Raw genomic sequence first — 21,275 nt, 5'->3', positions numbered from 1 at the left:
ATCCTATACTTGTTCATATATACTATTTTATGTAATTGTTCATGTATGTTCTTATACATGTGTGTTCACATATTAAATACATAACATATAGATATACACATACACACATATGCACATATGCAAAATTTAAATTGCATGTTTAATAAATAATACATGATTGGATAACAACTAGTTGTAGAGAACTTACTGTAAATTATTGTACATCCATACAATGGAATACTGTGTAATCTTGATGCAACTTATTTCTAAGATATAGTGTTGAAAGAAAAGGAAATTACAGAAAATTTTGTTATCTTTTGTATTTTTTAAAACGTGTATGTGTAAAACACACACACTGATTTTCCCTAGATACCTTGAAATTGTCAACATGGTAACCTCTGATGCCCCTGACCCAACTGACAGTCTCTGAGACTTCTCTATAGAAGCCACTGGGCACTGTGGAGTCCACTTTGCATGCTATTAGTTTAACTGTTCAGCATAATGTGATTACCCAGCTGGCTGGAGATTTATAACAAGAGACCACTTTGCAGTGGCATGTGATCAGTTTGATAGGGAATTTGACCTGCATTGTGTTCCTCACTGGAGTGAGTTACTAGCTAGAAGCTCTTTGAGGGCAGAACACTTGTTTTTTCCAGTATTCTATATCCAGTGGCTAACATGGCACCTGGCACATGATATCCAATGTGTATTCAATTATTGAATACTAGATCTGGGGTTTTTTTTTGTATGCTAGATCCATGTAACTTCTTGACATGAATAACATTATTCATCTGCTAAATTCACAGATGTTGTCAAACTAATAGGGTTACTCAGATATAACTTAAAATTGCTCTGAAAATTGACATAGTATTAAAAAACACGCAGCACAATCATCTTGGAGAAGGATTTCTTATACTTTAGATTTGGAGCTTCTGGAATAAAAGGGCTGAACTAAGTGCTTTGGGTAATCTTTCCCAGCTTAAAGTTTGGTTTCTTCATATTGACTTTAAAAATCATGAGCAAAATAGGGATTCTTCTTATAAGTGAAATGCTAAGAGGAGTTTTTACATAACTGACACTGTTACATTTATTTTACTACTTCTGTTTAAAGAAAAAAATAGACAAACCAGTATAATTTGGCTACTTTCTATTAAGAATTTTAAGTTAATATAGTTTTGTGACTTGGACTGAGAGAGTTTTATGACACAAAGTTCTTAGTTGTTTTTCTGGTAACTGGGGGCATAATTAATTTGCTAACATCAGTTCTGATTAAACTATAAATCCATTTAGATGCCAGTTTGACCAAAGTACTAACTCTTTAGTCTTTACCAAGTGTTTTTTTTTTTTTAACAATACATGGAAATGACTATAATGATTTTGCTACAGTGCCACAAATTAATATCCCTTCCCTCCACTTGGAAATCAACAGTAACAAATGTAGTAAACACTGTAAGTTGCCTACCCCGTCTTCCTTCCAAACAGATTCCTGATTTACTTCAGGTATATATACAAATCTATAGGACTCTGGGAAAGTTGACTTTGTATCCTTTTTCGCTGGTGGATTCTGGTCATTCTAAGCCAGTTAGCACATAATATTCTTCAGACAACTGTTAGTGGTCTAGGGTTGGTCATGTGCCAAGCATGCTGAAGAAGGGCTTTGTTTCAAGGATGGAGGAAAAGATAAGCATCTTAAGCTGAATGTGAACAAAGAAGCATGTTGTCCTACCTGCTGCTGGTAGCTGTCTTCTGACCATGTTGGGTATCGGGTTTAGATGAGGCAAGCTTTTTAATGGCACAGTGAAGAGGTGCAAGGAATCCAAGAGTTGACCAATCCAAGAGCCTTTCTGGACTCTGAATTCCTTTTATTCATGTTGTAAAACATTCCTTTTTTTATTAAGCGGTCTTGATTCAGAGTTTCAGTTGCTTATAGCCAAAAACCATGGTTCCTGGCACATTATTTCTAAATATTCATTTTGTTCCTATCATAGGTCTTTTTTTTTTTTTTTTTTCATGGTGCTGGGTATTGTTGGGAAGCTCTTAATCGTAATTCTTGCAGACTATAAATGCCAAAAGTTTGCCGACATAAAACAAACATACTTATCAGTATTTATCTTCTAGAGTCTGGAACAACCTATGTGGTCAATAAGCATTTCTTTTTTCTGTTTCATGACTAGGACTTGTCATATGACAATAGAAAGAGACAGTACACCTGTCTCTTTCTTACTTAATGCCTACCCTGTTTCATTAAGAGATTAAAATTCATCTCTGTGAAATGCTTTATGATTGTGGAGGACATGTTCTGTTTTCTGGAGAAAGCCATTTCAAGATTAATATCATGCTTCTCAAAAGGCATTTTCTTTCAGGTTCCATTTCAGAAGTTTTATGTTATTCCTTTACTTCTTTACCTTGAAAGCACTATGGTTCCATAGACTCTAATTCAGCTCAAGTCACTTCCTGGCATTTTAAGTTAGTCTGTGGAATGCTATATATTTTTCCATAATGTTTTGATTCTGTGAAGGTGTCATTTTCACACTATAATTTTGCAGAATGCAAATTTTGGTTAGTTATTCAGTTCTAGACCCATATTTTATATTTGAAATGTCATGACTGTATTCAAAATAAGTTAAGTGAAGCTTCAGCAAGGGGTTTGCTTTTATAAAGTGTATTAAATACCTAAGTAATGACAAACAGAAATGTACTACTGCAAATGTAGTTCAGGGATGAGAAGTCAGGGTATAGGTAACCAACTACCTGGTTTGACTTGAGACAGACAGCAGAAGTATTACTCAGCCAGAACATCTCTTATCCAAAATGCCTTACATCATTCACTTTACAGGGTTATATTTAGAGGAAGCTATAAATACAAATATGATTTGGAGAAGGCAACATATTCAGTTGTCAACCATTAGCACATTGTATGATCAATTGTTAAAACTAAAAGACTTTGGAGATCACCCAGTTCCCCTCTGTCATTTTGTAAGCACTTGGTAAGTTTAAATGGCTTACTCTATCTCACTTTCTTTTATGTTTTCTTTTTCCCCCTGGAAGTAATGAAGACTTAGGGAATGGCAACTTTAATAAATAGTCTTTTATATAGAAAAAGAGGACATATAGATAACCCAGCCAAGCATCCTGTTATCAGCAGCTGTCTTCAAAAAGTATGCTGTGGGAAGACATATTGGTCTTCCCTAATATTATATTTTTGTTTTTGTTGTTTTCTTTTGTTTGAGACAGAGTCTTGCTCTTTTGCCTGGGCTGGAGTGCAGTGGTGCAATCTCTGCTTGCTGCAACCTCCGCCTCCCGGGTTCAAGCAATTCTTCTGCCTCAGCCTCCCAAATAGCTGGGACTGCAGGCATGCGCCACCACACCAGGCAATTTTTTGTATTTTTAGTGAAGACAGAGTTTCACCATGTTGGCCAAGCTGGTCTTGAACTCCGGACCTCAAGCCATCCGCCCACCTCAGCTTCCCAAAATGCTGGGATTTACAGGCATGAGCCACAGCACCCAGCCTCTTCCAATGGTGTGTGATTCATCAGTTTTTTTGGTCTTCTCTGTCATTGATATTTTGTACCAGTTCCACCACTAAGGAGAATTCGTTGTCTAAATTTTTATGAGAGGAAAAATGCTGCATGATAATACAAATTAAAAGTATTTATAGCCATACCTAAAGATTGTTAATTAATGGCTCATTGTCAGCTTCAAGAAATGTCTCGAGGGAGAGCATCAGGATAAATAGCTAATGCATGCAGGGCTTGATACCTAGGTGATGGGTTGATAGGTACAGCAAACCACATGGCACTCATTTACCTGTGTAACAAACCTGTACATCCTGCACATGTATCCTGGAACTTTAAATTAAATTAAATTAAATTTTATTTATTTATTTATTTATTTATTGTTGAGATGGAATCTTGCTCTGTCGCCCAGGCTGGAGTGCAGTGGTGCGATCTCAGCACACAACCTCCATCTCCCAGGTTCAAGTGATTCTCCTGCCTCAGCCTCCTGAGTAGCTGGGACTACAGGCGTGTGCCACCATGCCTGGCTAAATTTTTGTATTTTTAGTAGAGACGGGGTTTTACATGTTAGCCACGATGGTCTCGATCTCCTGACCTCGTGATCCACCTGCCTCGGCCTCCCGAAGTGTTAGGATTATAGGTGTGAGCCACCGCGCCTGGCCTAAGTTAAATTAAATTTTTAAAAAAATGTCTCTTATGGAATTGTGCTGTCCCTCCCTTGTCCTCAGCATTGTTGCATTTAATGTTCTCACCCATGACTAAATAGAGTTGTGTCTATTCCATTTGCAAATGGTTCAAATCTGAGAGAAATGGTTAATATAGTGGATGGCAGAGATATGTTTGAAAAACAATTAGATAAATATTAATAGAATATGTATTCTGCATTGAGATTTAGAAAGTCAGCTTTGTGTGGAAGGGATTTGAGAAACCCTCACCTATTTATCAATAGTTCAGTTCTAAAAGATTTGTAGTTTTGAATAACCTTAGGCTAAATTGGAGTAAGGGATGGTTCTACTTCATTCATTGATTAGACTGCATCTAGAGTACAGTTTAATTTTGAATTTATCCATTCATTCTGAAAGTATTTTAGGACGCCTCTTATATGCTAAGCCATGTGGTAGCCATCAGATATGCATTAGGGAACAAGACACACATAGTCCAGCCTTCACTTGAGTTTTCAAGTCAAAATACTAATCTAGTTGAATATTCTAGAACTAAAAGAAGAGAGTTTCAAGACAGTGATGGAATTAGGTAGGGATAATATACAGAGTCTTGTTCTTCATAATGGCAATAAGTAGGCATTGCAGGGTATTTTGGTTTTTAATTGTCAGTATTATAGGTTCTTAAATTGCAGTAAAATATGCATAACAAAATTTATCATTTAGTATTTTTAAATGTACAGTTCAGTAGATATAGTTGCCTATATGTATATGTTTTAGGTTTTTTAACTGCAGTAAAATATGTACAACAATATTTACCATTTAAACATTTTTAAATGTACAATTCAGTGACCTTCAGTACATTCTAATGTGTTTCACTACATTCTGTTGTTGTGCAACCATTACCACTCTTCATCATCAGAACTTTTTCATCATTCCAAATTGAAACTCTGTACCCATTAAATAATTGTCCCCATTTCCCCTTCCCCAGGCCCTATAATGTGAAACTTAAAGCATGAAACATACATCATTAGATTTACAAATTTGATTTATTATCTAAGATATTTCACATGGTTCAAAATTCTAAACCTATAAAAGAGTATACACATTGAAAAACCCCTCTTACCTAAATTCTTCTCCCTATAGGCAACTGTATGTGGTTTTAATCTTTTCTCAGAAACTGTGTGCATATTCAAGCAAATTCGTATGTTTTAAAAAGATTGTAATGTAAGCATAAACATTGTTTCGTACTTTCCCCTTTTGTCTTTTTTTCGTATACATAAATAACTTCCTCCTTTTTATGGTTGCATGTCATTATATCATTGGAAATATACTGTACTTTTGGGGATGGCAGGAAGTTGTGAGTTTGCATTGTACGGTTTATATTTTCTCTGTGGAATGGGAAGGACAATCATATGTTCAGTGAAATGGAAAAATAGAGGGTTAAAGGTTTCATGAAAGTTGATGTGGTTTGAAATTTTGCCAAATGAGAATGAGATTAGTGTGGTAGGATTGTTAACAGCTCTAGTAACCATTTGAGATCAGCAACTCCAGATTTGTAATGGAACCAGTTCTCTAAGGTACAATTTCTCCAGCCACACCCAGCAGCCTGGATACAGGCCTGGAAAAGGCTTCAGGCCTTTTTGATCCTGAAGTTGGATCCATTCAAGATTGGATTTTTTCAACAGCTTATGATGCATGGACTGTGAGACAAGGGAACTTAATTTGTATTAATAAGAACAAAGGTAATGTATGAACTCTGAAATCAAAAGGGCTGAGGAAAGATGTGAAGACAAAAAAATATAATGGATTTGGAAATGAGAGGAGTCAGTTGACTGAAAGGTATTGATGCGATAGTAAAGACCATAGTGAGTATAAATGAACAAGCAACTTCGAAGAATGGGGTAAGTAGAGAGTGGAATGTCTGAATTTACCAGGTAGAATGGTTTCTTAGGACCTGGTTATAACCATAGGGATAGTTGGAGTAGATTTAAGAAGGTCCGGCAGGGCACGGTGGCTCACGCCTGTAATCCCAGCACTTTGGGAGGCCGCAACGGGCAGATCACAAGGTCGGGAGATTGAGACCATCCTGGCTAACACAGTGAAACCCCATCTCTACTAAAAATATGAAAAAATTAGCCGGGCATGGTGGCGGTCGCGTGTAGTGCCAGCTACTCTGGAGGCTGAATCAGGAGAGTGGTGTGAACCCGGGAAGCGGAGCTTGCAGTGAGCCGAGACTGCACCACTGCACTCCAGCCTGGGCGACAGAGTGAGACTCCGTCTCAAAAAAAAAAAAGATTTTAGAAGGTCATTGAAGACAATAAGTGTGAGGAACTAAGAGGGAACTAGGAGCCATATTTTAAGCATTTTAACAAATGAAAACATATCTGGGAAAGGGTGACCAGAATAATGAGAGGAATCTCATATTCAGTTCTACAAATGTCTAATGTTATTGATTGCCTACTATATTTAAGATATTATTTCAGAGCTGCCAGCAATACAAAGATGAATAAGACATAGTACTTGATCTTATGAAGCCTATAGGAATTTGAAAACAAGAAGCCCTAAGGGGAATAGGTTTTTAAATATTTAAAGATCTGTCATGTTTTAAAAGAATTAGACTTCTGTCTTTGTGACCTCAGAGAGCAAAACTAGTATCAAGCAGTGGAACTTAATCCTGATGTAGATTTTGGCTTAATATGAGTAAGAACTTTAAAAATATATATACTTACATATGTAGCACTATAACAATAAAAATGGAAAGGAAAAATACCATAATTCTGCTATACTAACAAGTAAACTGTTTTCATTTTTTATTTCTACTCTTGTCTATATATCTAATAATTATTACATAGTTTTATCTATCTTACATGTAATGAATGCTATCATCTGCTAATTTTCTCTTAGCAATGCCTTGTCCCATACGTTAACATTGTCTTTATAAGTTGTTTGATTTTCTTTACTTTTATTAATTTAAAGATGGTTTATTGCATTTGGGAAAGTTATCCATACTTATTTTAACAAACCACACATAGAAAAAACATTTTTTTAGAAAAGTAAAAGTCTCCTAGTCCCTGATAAAACAGACTTTAAACCAACAAAGATCAAAAGAGACAAAGAAGGCCATTACTATAATGGTAAAGGGATCCATTCAACAAGAAGAGCTAACTGTCCTGAATATATATGCACCCCATACAGGAGCACCCAGATTCATAAAGCAAGTCCTTAGAGACCTACAAAGAGACCTAGACTCCCACACAATAGTAATGGGAGACTTTAACACCCCACTGTCAATATTAGACAGATCAACGAGACAGAAGGTTAACAAGGATATCCAGGACTTGAGCACAGCTCTGCACCAAGCAGACCTAATAGACATCTACAGAATTCTCCACCCCAAATCCACAGAATATACATTCTTCTTAGCACCACATCGCATTTACTCTAAAATTGACTACATGATTGGAAGTAAAACACTCCTCAGCAAATGTAAAAGAACAGAAATTACAACAAACTCTCAGACCACAGTGTGATCAAATTAGAACTCAGGATTAAGAAACTCACTTAAAACTGCCCAACTACATGGAAACTGGATAATCTGCTCCTGAATGACTACTGGGTAAATAACGAAATGAAGGCAGAAATAAAGATGTTCTTTGAAACCAATGAGAACAAAGACACAACATATCAGAATCTCTGGGACACATTTAAAGCAGTATGTAGAGGGAAATTCATAGCACTAAATGCCCATAAGAGAAAGCAGGAAAGATCTAAAATCGATACCCTAACATCACAGTGAAAAGAACTAGAGAAGCAAGAGCAAACAAATTCAAAAGCTAGCGGAAGGCAAGAAATAACTAAGATCAGAGCAGAACTGAAGGAGATAGAGACACAAAAAAAAACAAAATCAGTGATTCAAAAAAAATCAGTGAATCCAGGAGCTGGTTTTTTGAAAAGATCAACAAAATTGATAGGCTGCTAGCAAGACTAATAAAGAGGAAAAGAGAGAAGAATCAAATAGATGCAATAAAAAATGATAAAAGGGATATCACCACTGATCCCACAGAAATACAAACTTCCATCAGAGAATACTATAAACACCTCTACGCAAATAAACTAGAAAATCTAGAAGAAATGGATAAATTCCTGGACGCATACACCCTCCCAAGATTAAACCATGAAGAAGTTGAATCTCTGAATAGACCAATAACAGGCTCTGAAATTGAGGCAATAATAGCCTACCAACCCAAAAAAGTCCAGGACCAGACAGATTCACAGCCAAATTCTACCAGTGGTACAAAGAGGAGCTGGTGCCACTCCTTCTGAAACTATTCCAACCAACAGAAAAAGAGGGAATCCTCCCTAACTCATTTTATGAGGCCAGCCTCATCCTGATACCAAAGCCTGGCAGAGACACGACAGAAAAAGAGAATTTTAGACTAATACCCCTGATGAACATCGATGCGAAAATCCTCAGTAAAATAGGGGCAAACCAAATCCAGCAGCACAGGAAAGAGCTTATCCACCATGATCAAGTCACCTTCATCCCTGGGATGCAAGGCTGGTTCAACATACGCAAATGAGTAAACATAATCCATCACATAAACGGAACCAACAACAAAAGCCACATGACTATCTCAATAGATGCAAAAAAGGCCTTCAACAAAATTCAACAGCCCTTCATGCCAAAAACTCTGAGTAAACTAGGTATTTATGGAACGCATCTCAAAATAATAAGAGCTATTTATGATAAACCACAGCCAATATTATACTGAATGGCCTAAACCTGGAAGCATTCCCTTTGAAAACCAGCACAAGACAAGGATGCACTCTCTGACCACTCCTATTCAACATAGTGTTGGAAGTTCTGGCCAGGGCAATCAGGCAAGAGAAAGAAATAAAGGGTATTCAATTAGGAAAAGAGGAAGTCAAATTGTCACTGTTTGCAGATGACATGATTATATATTTAGAAAACCCCATCGTCTCAGCCCAAAATTCCTTCAGCTGATAAGCAACTTCAGCAAAGTCTCAGGATACAAAATCAATGTGCAAAAATGACAAGCATTCCTATAAACCATTAACAGAGAGCCAAATCATGAGTGAACTACCATTCATCATTGTTACAAAGGGAATAAAATACCTAGGAATCCAACTTACAAGGGATGTGAAGGACCTCTTCAAGGAGAACTACAAACCATTGCTCAATGAAATAAAAGAGGACACAAACAAATGGAAGAACATTCTATGGTCATGGATAGGAAGAATCAATATCGTAAAAATGGCCATACTGCCCAAGGTGATTCAGTGCCATCCCCATCAAGCTACCAATTACTTTCTTCACAGAATTGGAAAAAAAAACTACTTTAAAGTTCATATGGAACCAAAAAAGAGCCTGCATTGCCAAGACAATCCTAAGCCAAAAGAACAAAGCTGGAGGCATCATGCTACCTGACTTCAAGCTATACTACAGGGCTACAATAACCAAAACAGCATGGTACTGGTACCAAAACAGAGATATAGACCAATGGAACAGAACAGAGGCCTCAGAAAGACCACCACACATCTACAACCATCTGATCTTTGACAAACCTGAGAAAAACAAGAAATGGGGAAAGGATTAACTGTTTAATAAGTGGTGCTGAGAAAACTCGCTAGCCATATGTAGAAAGCTGAAACTGGATCCCTTCCTTACACCTTATACAAAAAATGATTCAAGATGGATTAAAGACTTAAATGTTAGACCTAAAACCATAAAAACCCTAGAAGAAAACCTAGGCAATACCATTCAGGACATAGGCATGGGCAAGGGCCTCATGACTAAAACACCCAAAGCAATGGCAACAAAAGCCAAAATAGACAAGTGGGATCTAATTAAACTAAAGGGCTTCTGCACAGCAAAAGAAACTGTCATCAAAGTAAATAGGCACCCTACAAAGTGGGAGAAAATTTTTGCAATCTACCCATCTGAAAAAGGGCTAATATTCAGAATCTGCAAAGAACTTAAACAAATTTATAAGAAAAAATCAACCTCATCCAAAAATGGGCAAAGGATATGAACAGACACTTCTCAAAAGAGGACATTTATTCAGCCAACAGACACATGAAAAAATGCTCATCATCACTGCTCATCAGAGAAATGCAAATCAAAACCACTGTGAGATACTATCTCACACCAGTTAGAATGGTGATCATTAAAAGTCAGGAAACAACACATGCTGGATAGGATGTGGAGAAATAGGAACACTTTTACACTGTTGCTGGGAGTATAAACTAGTTCAACCATTGTGGAAGACAGTGTAGGATCTAGAACTAGAAATACCATTTGACCCAGCCATCCCATTACTGGGTATATACCCAAAGGATTATAAACCATGCTGCTATAAAGACACATGCCCATGTATGTTTATTGTTTATTGTGGCACTATTCACAATAGCAAAGACTTGGAACCAACCCAAATGTCCATCAATGATAGACTGGGTTAAGAAAATGTGACACATATATACCGTGGAATGCAGCCATAAAAAAGGATGAGTTCATGTCCTTTGCAGGGACATGGATGAAACTGGAAACCATCATTCTCAGCAAACTATCACAAGGACAGAAAACCAAACACTGCATGTTCTCACTCCTAGGTGGGAATTGAACAGTGAGAATGCTTGGACACAGGGCAGGGAACATCACACATGGGGGCCTGTCGAGGGATGGGGGCCTGGGGGGTGCAGATAGCATTAGGAGAAATACCTAATGTAAATGATGAGTTGATGGGTGCAGCAAACCAACGTGGCACATGTATACCTATGTAACAAACCTGCACGTGTGCACATGTACCCTAGAACTTAAAGTATAATAAAGAAAGATCAGTTTTAGTTAAAAAAAAAAAAAGTAAAAGTCAACTGTTGTGCTTTCATAACTTTCCCTCTAGATAGCTTCTCTACTTAAGTACATAAAGAAGGATGAATTGATAGATAAGCAATTTTATATAAATAGGATCATATTGTACACACTTTTCTGTAAAATGCCTTTTTCACTTAATACTGTTTTAGGACATTTTTTGATACCAGTAACTAAAATACATAATTTTTATTGACTATATGATTATATTTTATATATAAGATACTATACCATGTGCTTTAGATGTATTATCTTTATTTATTTATTTATTTATTTAGGCTATTTTAATATTTTTTATTAAGGGCTATAAAAATACCCAGAAAGATAAATAAATGTGATGCAATGATATCTGTCCTAATATGAAGAACTTTCTTTCACTGCATTGTTTTCCTTCACAATGGCCTTCAAATCACAGGAGGCAGTGATTCCATGCCATTTCCTCTTCTTTTATTACACACTACAGGATTTCTGAATCAGTATCCCCGCCCTCAGTCTTCTCTTTATAAATCAAAGTCACTTTCAATCCACCAGTTAAAGGGAGCGTATTTTTTTATCTTCCACGAAGAGGGCTCTTTGTTTCACAACTGGATCATAATGCAAAAGAGTCAGTTTTTCCTTCAGTCGGTTTCTCTTGGTGTTGAAGCAGAAACCTGTCCCAGCTTGGCTCACCATTCTCACCAAAATGTTTTTTGACTTGCTCTTGGCAAAGAAGACGACGGAGAGGAACATGGTGACCACCCCTGGACAGTCTCCGTCACTCTAGATGTATTATCTTTAATTCCTTCAACAGTTCTACAAGATAGATGATAGTAGGTCCATTTTATAAATGAGGAAGCTGTGTTTGGAAAGGTTAAGTAACTTGTCAAGTCACGTAACTAAAAAGTGAAAGAACAAGAGTGTAAACACCCTTTAACACCCCTTTTCTCCCATTCTCCTTCCAGTATTTGAATTATTTGGTAATTCAGTGGCCGTGTTTGTATTATTGACTAAGTATATTAAATTAATGGACTAAATAAATTAATATTGTTCTCTACTAAATCAAGCAGTTGACTGTTCCTTTCTTGGTCAACTTTTTGTTTACCTTGTAATTTACTTTTTTCCCATCTGTTTGGTTTTCTATACAGCTACTGCTGCTTTTTCACTGAAAGACTCCAACCAATCTGTCAACTTCCAACATGTCTTATAAGCACATAAAATAATCTTTTTTCTTTTTCCTGGAGATTTTCCTCCCACAGCCTTCTGTTATGCTCCAGTCTAAACCAGTTTTTCTTTAGGCATGGCACAAAGCTGTCACCCTGAATTTCCTTGGGCCATTCTGCTCTGTTGGATCCTCACATTCCTGGATTTCATGACTTTTATTTCTTAGTTTACTCCCTGATGTTTTAAATATTTTATTATGGAAAAAATTAACATATAGAAAAGTACATCCTGTAGTATAATGAACCCCCCATGTACTCATCACCCAGCTTCAACAATTATTATCTCACGACCAGTTTTGTTTTTGCTGTGCTCCCATGTACCTCCTCTACCCCATATTATTTTGAAGGAAATCCTAGAGATTGTAGTTTTTCTATAAAATGTTTCACTATATATCTCTAAAGAGTAAGGAAGGACTGTTCTCTTTTTTGAGACGGAGTCTTGCTCTGTCGCCACGTCGGAGTGCAGTGGCACAGTCTCTGCTCACTGCCACTGCTGCCTCCTGGGTTCAAGCGATTCCCCTGCCTCAGCCTCCCAAGTAGCTGGGACTACAGGTGTGCACCACCACGCCTGGCTAATTTTTTGTATTTTAGTAGAGATGGAGTTTGACCGTGTTGGCCAGGATAGTCTCAATCTCCTGACCTCATGATCTGCCCGCCTCAGCCTCCCAAAGTGCTGGGATTACAAGCATGAGCCACCACGCCCGGCCAGGACTGTTCTTAAAAATAATTATGCACGGCTTAATATGTAAGTCATGGGTTAATAGGTGCAGCAAACCACCATGGCACACGTTTACCTGTGTAACAAACCTGCACATTCTGCACATGTATCCTAGAACTTAAAGTAAAATTAAAAAAAAAAAAACTATAAATATTAATCCCCATTTAAAAAGTAATTAATTATAATACCATTATTATACCTTAAAAATTAAAATTAATTGCGTTAAATCCCTTGATTGCATTAAAAATGCAGCAAATGCTTGGGTGTTGGATGCACCAAAATCTCACAAATCACCACTGAAGAACTTATTCATGTAACCAAATACCACCTGTACCCCAGTAACCTATGGAAAAGCACAAGCATGCACACACACATAAAACATATTTATTTATTTATTTATTTATTTATTTTTTGAGACGGAGTCTCGCTGTGTCTCCCAGGCTGGAGTGCAGTGGCGTGATCTCGGCTCACTGCAAGCTCCGCCTCCCGGGTTCACGCCATTCTCCCGCCTCAGCCTCCCAAGTAGCTGAGACTACAGGCGCCCGCCACCACGCCCCGCTAGTTTTTTGTATTTTTAGTAGAGACGGGGTTTCACCATGTTAGCCAGGATAGTCTTGATCTCCTGACCTCGTGATCCACCCGCCTCGGCCTCCCAAAGTGCTGGGATTACAGGCTTGAGCCACCGCGCCCGGCCTTTTTTTTTTTTTTTTTTTTTTTTTAATTTTATTTTTACTTTTTATTTTATTTATTTATTTATTTATTTTTTGAGACGGAGTCTCACTCTGTCGCCCAGGCTGGAGTGCAGTGGCTGGATCTCAGCTCACTGCAAGCTTCGCCTCCCGGGTTCACGCCATTCTCCTGCCTCAGCCTCCCGAGTAGCTGGGACTACAGGCGTCCGCCACATCGCCCAGCTAGTTTTTTGTATTTTTTAGTAGAGACGGGGTTTCACCGTGTTAACCAGGATGGTCTCGATCTCCTGACCTCGTGATCCACCCGTCTCGGCCTCCCAAAGTGCTGGGATTACAGGCTTGAGCCACCGTGCCCGGCCTCGATATTTAATTTTACATAATTAAAATGCACTTTTTTTGGGCCGGGCGCGGTGGCTCAAGCCTGTAATCCCAGCACTTTGGGAGGCCGAGACGGGCGGATCACGAGGTCAGGAGATCGAGACCATCCTGGCTAACACGGTGAAACCCCGTCTCTACTAAAATGAAAAAAAACTAGCTCGGCGAGGTGGCGGGCGCCTGTAGTCCCAGCTACTTGGCAGGCTGAGGCAGGAGAATGGCGTGAACCCGGGAGGCGGAGCTTGCAGTGAGCTGAGATCCGGCCACTACACTCGAGCCTGGGTGACAGAGCAAGACTCCGTCTCAAAATAAATAAATAAGGCCGGGCGCGGTGGCTCAAGCCTGTAATCCCAGCACTTTGGGAGGCCGAGACGGGCGGATCACGAGGTCAGGAGTTCGAGACCATCCTGGCTAACACGGTGAAACCCCGTCTCTACTAAAAAATACAAAAAACTAGCCGGGCGAGGTGGCGGGCGCCTGTAGTCCCAGCTACTCGGGAGGCTGAGGCAGGAGAATGGCGTAAAAACCCGGGAGGCAGAGCTTGCAGTGAGCTGAGATCCGGCCACTGCACTCCAGCCTGGGCAACACAGCGAGACTCCGTCTCAAAAAATAAATAAATAAATAAATAAAATGCACTTTTTATGTTACAAAAAATGCAGTAAAGGTTGAAATTTTCAGTTGTTTTGTGAATATATAATTTTACTATTTTGTGGGGTTCTTTTTAGTTTTTTCCCTGTAGTTTGTATAGATCAGTACCCAAATAAGGCTCACATATAGCAAATGATAGATGTTACTGAAGTCTTGGGTTTCTCTTTTATTTCCTTATTTATTTATTTTTCCATTGTGGAAGAATCTAAATTGTTTTTGTAATCTAGATTCTGCTGCCTGCATCCTCATGGTGTTGTTTAACATGTTGCTTTTTCCTCTGTATTGCCATATTCGTATTTAGATCTAGAAACTTCTAATATTTGGAGACAATTCTCCTTTGTAGTGATGTTTTCTTCTGTTAGGAGATATCTAAAGCCTCTCTTTTTATGTTAGCAACTGTCAATGTTCAGTACATTATTTATTAAGTCATTGGACATTGCAGAATGGTGATATTCTAACACACTTTCTTCATTTGATAGTTGGCATGCCTCATGGCCAGGTGCTGTGGCTCTTGCCTGTAATCCCAGCACTTTTAGAGGCCGAGGTGGGTGAATCACGAGGTCAGGAGATTGAGACCATCCTGGCTAACATGGTGAAACCCCGTCTTTACTAAAAATACAAAAACAAAATTAGCTGGGCATGGTGGCGGGTGCCTATAGTCCCAGCTACTCGGGAGGCTGAGGCAGGAGAATGGCGTGAACCCGGGAGGCGGAGCTTGCAGTGAGCGGAGATCACGCCACTGCACTCCAGCCTGAGGACTCCATCTCAAAAACAAAAAAAACAAATAGTTGGCATGCCTCTGTAAAAGAAAACCTCCTCATCATTTATTATTTGGACATTCGCTGGTTCAGTTTGTTTAAGAAAGGCAGGATAGGGCCGGGCGCGGTGGCTCATGCCTGTAATCCCAGCACTGGGAGGCCGAGGTGGGCGGATCAGGAGGTCAGGAGATCAAGACCGTCCTGGCGAACACGGTGAAACCCCGTCTCTACTAAAAATACAAAAAAATTAGCCGGGCGTGGTGGTGGGCGCCTGTAGTCCCAGCTTCTAGGGAGGCTGAGGCAGGAGAATGGCGTGAACCCGGGAGGCAGAGCTTGCAGTGAGCCCAGATCGCGCCACTGCATTCCAGCCTGGGCGACAGAGCAAGCCTCCGTCTCAAAAAAAAAAAAAAAAAAAAGGCAGGATAAATTTTTTCCTTCTCATTTATTAATTTTCAATGTAATAAGTTCCGTCAGCAACTTACAGTGGCGTCCAGTGCTCTTTATTTTCAAAGTTGGCAAGTTTAAGTCCTTCAACTTTGTTCTTTTTCAAGGTTGTTTTGGCTGTTCTTTCACTTGCATTTTTATATAAATTTCTGTATCAGAAATTGTCAATTTCAGCAAAGAAGTCAGCTGGAATTTTGATAGAAATTGCTTTGAATCTGTAGATTAACTTGGGGAGTTTGGCTTCTTTATAATAGTAAGTTTTCAAATTCATGAACAGTAATTAATTTCTTTCCATTTATTTAATTTAAAAAGAAATCCTACAGTGTTGTGTAGCTTTCAGTGTGTAAGTCTTACATTTTAAAAATCAGGTTGAGGGCCGGACGCAGTGGCTCACGCCTATAATCCCAGCACTTTGGGAGGCCAAGGTGGGCGGATCACCTGAGATCAGGAGTTCAAGACCAGCCTGGCCAACATGGCAAAACCCATGTCTCTACTTAAAATATAAAAATTAGCTGGGTGTGGTGGTGCATGCCTGTAATCTCAGCTGCTCAGGAGGCTGAGACAGGAGAATTGCTTGGACCCCGGAGGCAGAGGTTGCAGTGAACTGAGAACACACCACTGCACTCCAGTCTGGGTGACAAAGCAAGACTCCATCTCAAAAAAAAAAAGAAAAGAAAAGAAAAAATCAAGGTGAGGAAAGACCCTTTCTAATTCTAGTTTACTGAGTATTTGTGGGTTTTTATTTTTAACTCATTTTTTAAAATCAATTTTATTTATAATCTTTATTGATCATCAAATTGTCCCTCCTTTGACAAATGGGACCATCTCCAATTACTTTGTAATTTACATTCTACTCTTTTCATGATGATACCTTTATTCCACTTTCAGAGCACTTTGATAGTTCAGTATTTAGTGAGCAAGTTTGTGTTCTGTTTATCTGGGCTGTTCTTTGTCAATTCTGTTTGTAATTTGTCATCATCATTTCACTCTGAGTAATTTCAGTTTTTCAGTGTGTCCTCCTATAACTTCCACACTCCATTATTTCCCTCTGGTGTGTTAACAATTAGATTGGCTCCCCTTTCTAAATCTTATCTAGTGTATAATACTCTTCTTGGATGATACAACCAGAACTAAACATTCTCTTACGTTTGCAGGGCACTATTATTTGATATAAGAACAGAGTGTCCTAAATTTTCCCCCATTTCTGTCATGTGTCAAACTGTTTCATTGTGAAACTCATGTGGTGGGAAAGCAAAATATTACAACTATTTTGGAAAACAGTTTGATAATTTGTTTATAATTTTTTATAAAGTTAAACTTACAAGACCTGCAAAACACTAACAAAAAATAAAAGAAGACCTGAAATGAATGGAGTGGTATACCATGTTCGTGGACAAGGAGACTAAAACAAAAGAAACTTTTTTTTTTTTTTTTTTTTTTTGAGACAGAGTTTTGCTCTTGTTGCCCAGGCTGGAGTGCAGTGGCACAATCTTGGCTCACTGCAACCTCTGCCTCCCAGGTTCAAGCAATTCTTATGTCTCAGCCTCCCAAGTAGCTGGGATTACAAGTGCCTGCCACCCTCACAGCTAATTTTTGTATTTTTAGTAGAGATAGGGTTTTGCCATGTTAGCCAGGCTGGTCTTACACTCCTGACCTCAGGTGATCCACCTGCCTTAACCTCCCAAAGTGCTGGGATTACAGGTGTGAGCCACTGCGCCTGGCCAAAAAAAAAATTTTTTTAAGAGACAGGATCTTCTGCAACCTGGGTGACAGAACAAGACTCCGTCTGAAAAAAAAAAGAGACAGGATCTTGCTCAGTCACCCAAGCTGAAGTGCAGTAGCACAATCATAGCTTACTGTAGCCTCAACTTCCTGGGCTCAAGCAATCCTCCTGTCTCAACCTCCCAAGTAGTGAGGACTACAGGAGCACGACACCATGCTTGGCTAATTGTTTTTCATTTTTTACAGAGATTGGGCCTATGTTGTTGCCCAGGCTGGTCTCGAGCTCCTGGCCTCCAGCAGTTCTCCCACCTTGACCTCCCAAAGTGTTGGGATTACAGGCATGAGCCACCGTGCCTGACCTCAATATTTTTTAAATGGCAGTTTCCCTCAAATTGTTCTGTAGATTCTGTGCAATAACAATCAAACTCGAGTAAGATTTTTGTAGAAATTGACATTTTAAATCTAAAATTGATATGCAAAGGCAAAGGATAGGCAAAGGAACTTCAAAAAAGAAGAAAAGAATAAGAGTCACACTGTTTTTCCTTACAGTCATCAATCAGGAGACACATGTAAATTACTGGAACATATAGAATCTAGAAATAGACCCATATATGTGATCAATGTATAGAATCTAGAAATAGACCCATATATGTGATCAGTTGATTTTTGACAATATGCAAGACAGTTCACTGGAGAAAAGCTAGTCTTTTCAACACATGCTCTTGGAACAATTGGACATCCATATGTGAAAACAAGAAGAAACCCAAACTATATCTTACACAATATGCAAAATTTAATGATAAATGGATTGTATATTTGGGACTTTGGGTTAGGCAAGGATTTTTTTAGACGGGTACAAACTTCATGAACCATAAAAGACAAAAGTGATGAATTTCACCTCATCAGAACTTAAAATGTCTCTCCCCAACTCTGTTAAGAGGTGAATAGACAAGCCATAAACTTAGAGAGAAATTTGTAAACTACATATTTGATAAAGGAATATATAAATTTATAAGTACACAAAAGGAATTTTTAAAATAATATATTAAAAATTCTCAGCTGGGCAGGGTGGCTCACGCCTGTAATCCCAGCACTTTGGGAAGCAAGGTGGGCGGATCACCTGAGGTCAGGAGTTCGAGACCAGCCTGGCCAACATGGCAAAACCCCATGTCTACTGAAAAAAACTACAAATATTAGCCAGGCATGGTGGCACATGCCTGTAGTCCTAGCCACTCAGGAGGCTGAGGCAGGAGAATCGGTTGAACCTGGCAGGCAGAGGTTGCAGTGAACTGAGATCGTGCCACTGCCCGCCAGTTTGGGTGACAGAGTGAGACTCTGTCTCAAAAAAAATTCCCAAACTCAGTAATAAGAAAACAAAATAATTAATTTTTGAAAGGGTTAAAAGATTTAGAAAGACACTTGACCTAAGGCGATACACAAAAGTCAAATAAGCACATGAAAAGATGCCCAAGACCTTAGTCGTCAGAGAAATGCAAGTTAAAATCACAGTGAGGTACCAGTACACATGCATTAGAATGATGGCAAGGTTACTGAACAACTGGAACTTTCTGCTGGGAATTACATTGCTTACATTGCTGCTGGGAATGCAAAATGTTCAACCACTTTGGAAACATTTTGGCATACACTGACCATACAAATCAGAAATCCTACTGATCCTACTGCTCGGTATTTAGTAAAGATAAATGAAAACATATGTTCACTCAGAAATCTGTATGCAACTGTTTATAGTAGCTTTATTTATAATCACCTAAAACTGGAATAATCCAAATGTCCTTCAACTAAAGGGATTGCAGAAATTGTGATATAGCCATACAATGGACTGTATTACTTAACAATAAAAAGCAACAAACTATTAATATACCCAATAACATATATAACTTTCAAATGCAATATGCTAAGTGAAAGAAATAAGATTTAAAAGGCTACTTACTGTATAATTCTATTTATATTATATAACATTCTGGAATGTGCAGAACTACTAGGGCAAAAAACGAATTAATGGTTGCCAGGAGCCAGGGACGAGAGGAAAGGATTGCTACAAGAGGCACAAGAGAACCTAACTTTAAAAAATTAGAGGGTGATTTCCAAAGTCAAAAGTTAACTCTGCATGTGTATGTGTGTGTGTTCATGAACACAAATAAGCATACATGTTCTGGCCATAAACTTCCTGTTTCATCATTGTAAGCTAATGTTAAATTCTACTGGGAAATGCCTCTTTTTATATTATATATGATCAAAAGTACATTAAAAGGCATATGCTAATTCTTTCAATTTAGAAAAGGATAAATGAATTTTTACTTACTTTGTAAAACTGAATGAGGAAATAATTATTCTAACCTCAAAAGAAGGTTCACGTTTCATAATGTCTTCAGAGACATTTACAATTTTTTGGTGGTTGTTGCTAATTTTAGTTTGTTAGGAATTAAGTATCCTTTTGTTTTAAACCTACACCCAAAGCATACTGCTTATACTTTGTCCTTAAAAATATTTTTCTTACTCATTTACACCTTTTCTCTTTCTTCTATGCACTTTACCTCTTTGATAATGCATTTACAAATTTGTTTTATAATTTTCTTTCCTTGCCATAAAACTATGGACCCTAATCTTCAGAATCTTTCACTTTTAGCTGGGCCTGGTGGCATGTGCCTGTAGTCCCAGCTACTTGGTGGCTGAAACAGGATCATCACTTGGGCCCAGGAGATCAAGCTACAGTGCACTATGGTTGTGCCTGTGAATGGCCACTGTATTCTAGCCTGTGCAACATAGTGAGAGCCCATCTGTTGGGGGGAAAAAAAGAATCACTCACTTTTTAGGCCATTTCAGGACCCTAGGAGGGAGTTTTGGCAGTTTTCACAGGATCATATGTACCTATCAAATTTATACAAGTAGACACTTTTAATATATTAAAAGATCTCTTTTCCGCACAACTTCCTCTTCTCATATTTTTCCTTGTGTTTTGTGATTGTGGAGTTATCACCAAGCGTTGTTCGGATCAGGCTAAGAAGAAATTATATTAGGGGTATGTTTGGTTTTGATTTAGTGGGCTATATTTATGTATTTAGTTAGGTTATTGCTAGCCAACCTAGTATAGGAATGGCTTCCAGAAATAATCCTGGTACTGGCTAAGTGGACATATTGCAGTGCGAACGTGTCTTATGGTGCCAAATGCTGGGAACATGTGAGTACTGGAAGAGAAGCAGGGTTGAAATTTAGAGAGCCAGAGGATAATCTGCAAATAATTCTTTCAATTCTTATAGCCTATATTTGACAGAAATTTGATAGAGGTTTTTTTTTTTCAAATTTGATTATAATTAGAAATATATGTACACACAGAGTATGACAGTGAATTATGAACTTGAAATAAACTTTAAAAAATTATCATTGGTAAACAAAATTCGATCATCCATGATTGAGTAAAGACTGAAGTATCCTATTTCTCAAATATTTCAAAGTTATTGTCACCTGAAGAGGCACTCAAAGCGTAAGCAGTGAACAATGTTGAAAAAACATTATAGATGTGATAAGTGGTTAATTTAGAAAGTGTTATTTTTCTGGATTTAGGAACATCTGTAAGCATTTATAAATTTTTTGTTTTGTGTAATTTGTGGTTTTTTCATTATAGACTCAGATTTGTACTTAATTTTTTATTTGTGATT

The 21,275-nt window shown here is 38.2% G+C and overlaps 2 protein-coding genes across 23 annotated transcripts in view; one reads left to right on the top strand and one right to left on the bottom strand.

The window, feature by feature from the left end:
- ZRANB3 (zinc finger RANBP2-type containing 3) overlaps positions 1–21,275 on the top strand; it is a 321,989-nt gene that overhangs the window by 175,763 nt on the left and 124,951 nt on the right. The window lies entirely within an intron of this gene.
- On the bottom strand, positions 11,431–11,804 carry LOC100430397 (large ribosomal subunit protein bL33m). The gene has a single exon (XM_002799391.4). The coding sequence runs from the start codon at positions 11,772–11,774 to the stop codon at positions 11,577–11,579; it is 198 nt and encodes a 65-aa protein (XP_002799437.2). The 5' UTR covers positions 11,775–11,804; the 3' UTR covers positions 11,431–11,576.

This window comes from Macaca mulatta, chromosome 12 (assembly GCF_049350105.2).
Source record: "Macaca mulatta isolate MMU2019108-1 chromosome 12, T2T-MMU8v2.0, whole genome shotgun sequence".
NCBI lineage: Eukaryota > Metazoa > Chordata > Mammalia > Primates > Cercopithecidae > Macaca > Macaca mulatta.
Note: the sequence above shows the minus strand (reverse complement) of the source record. Positions and strands in the feature narration are given on the sequence as shown.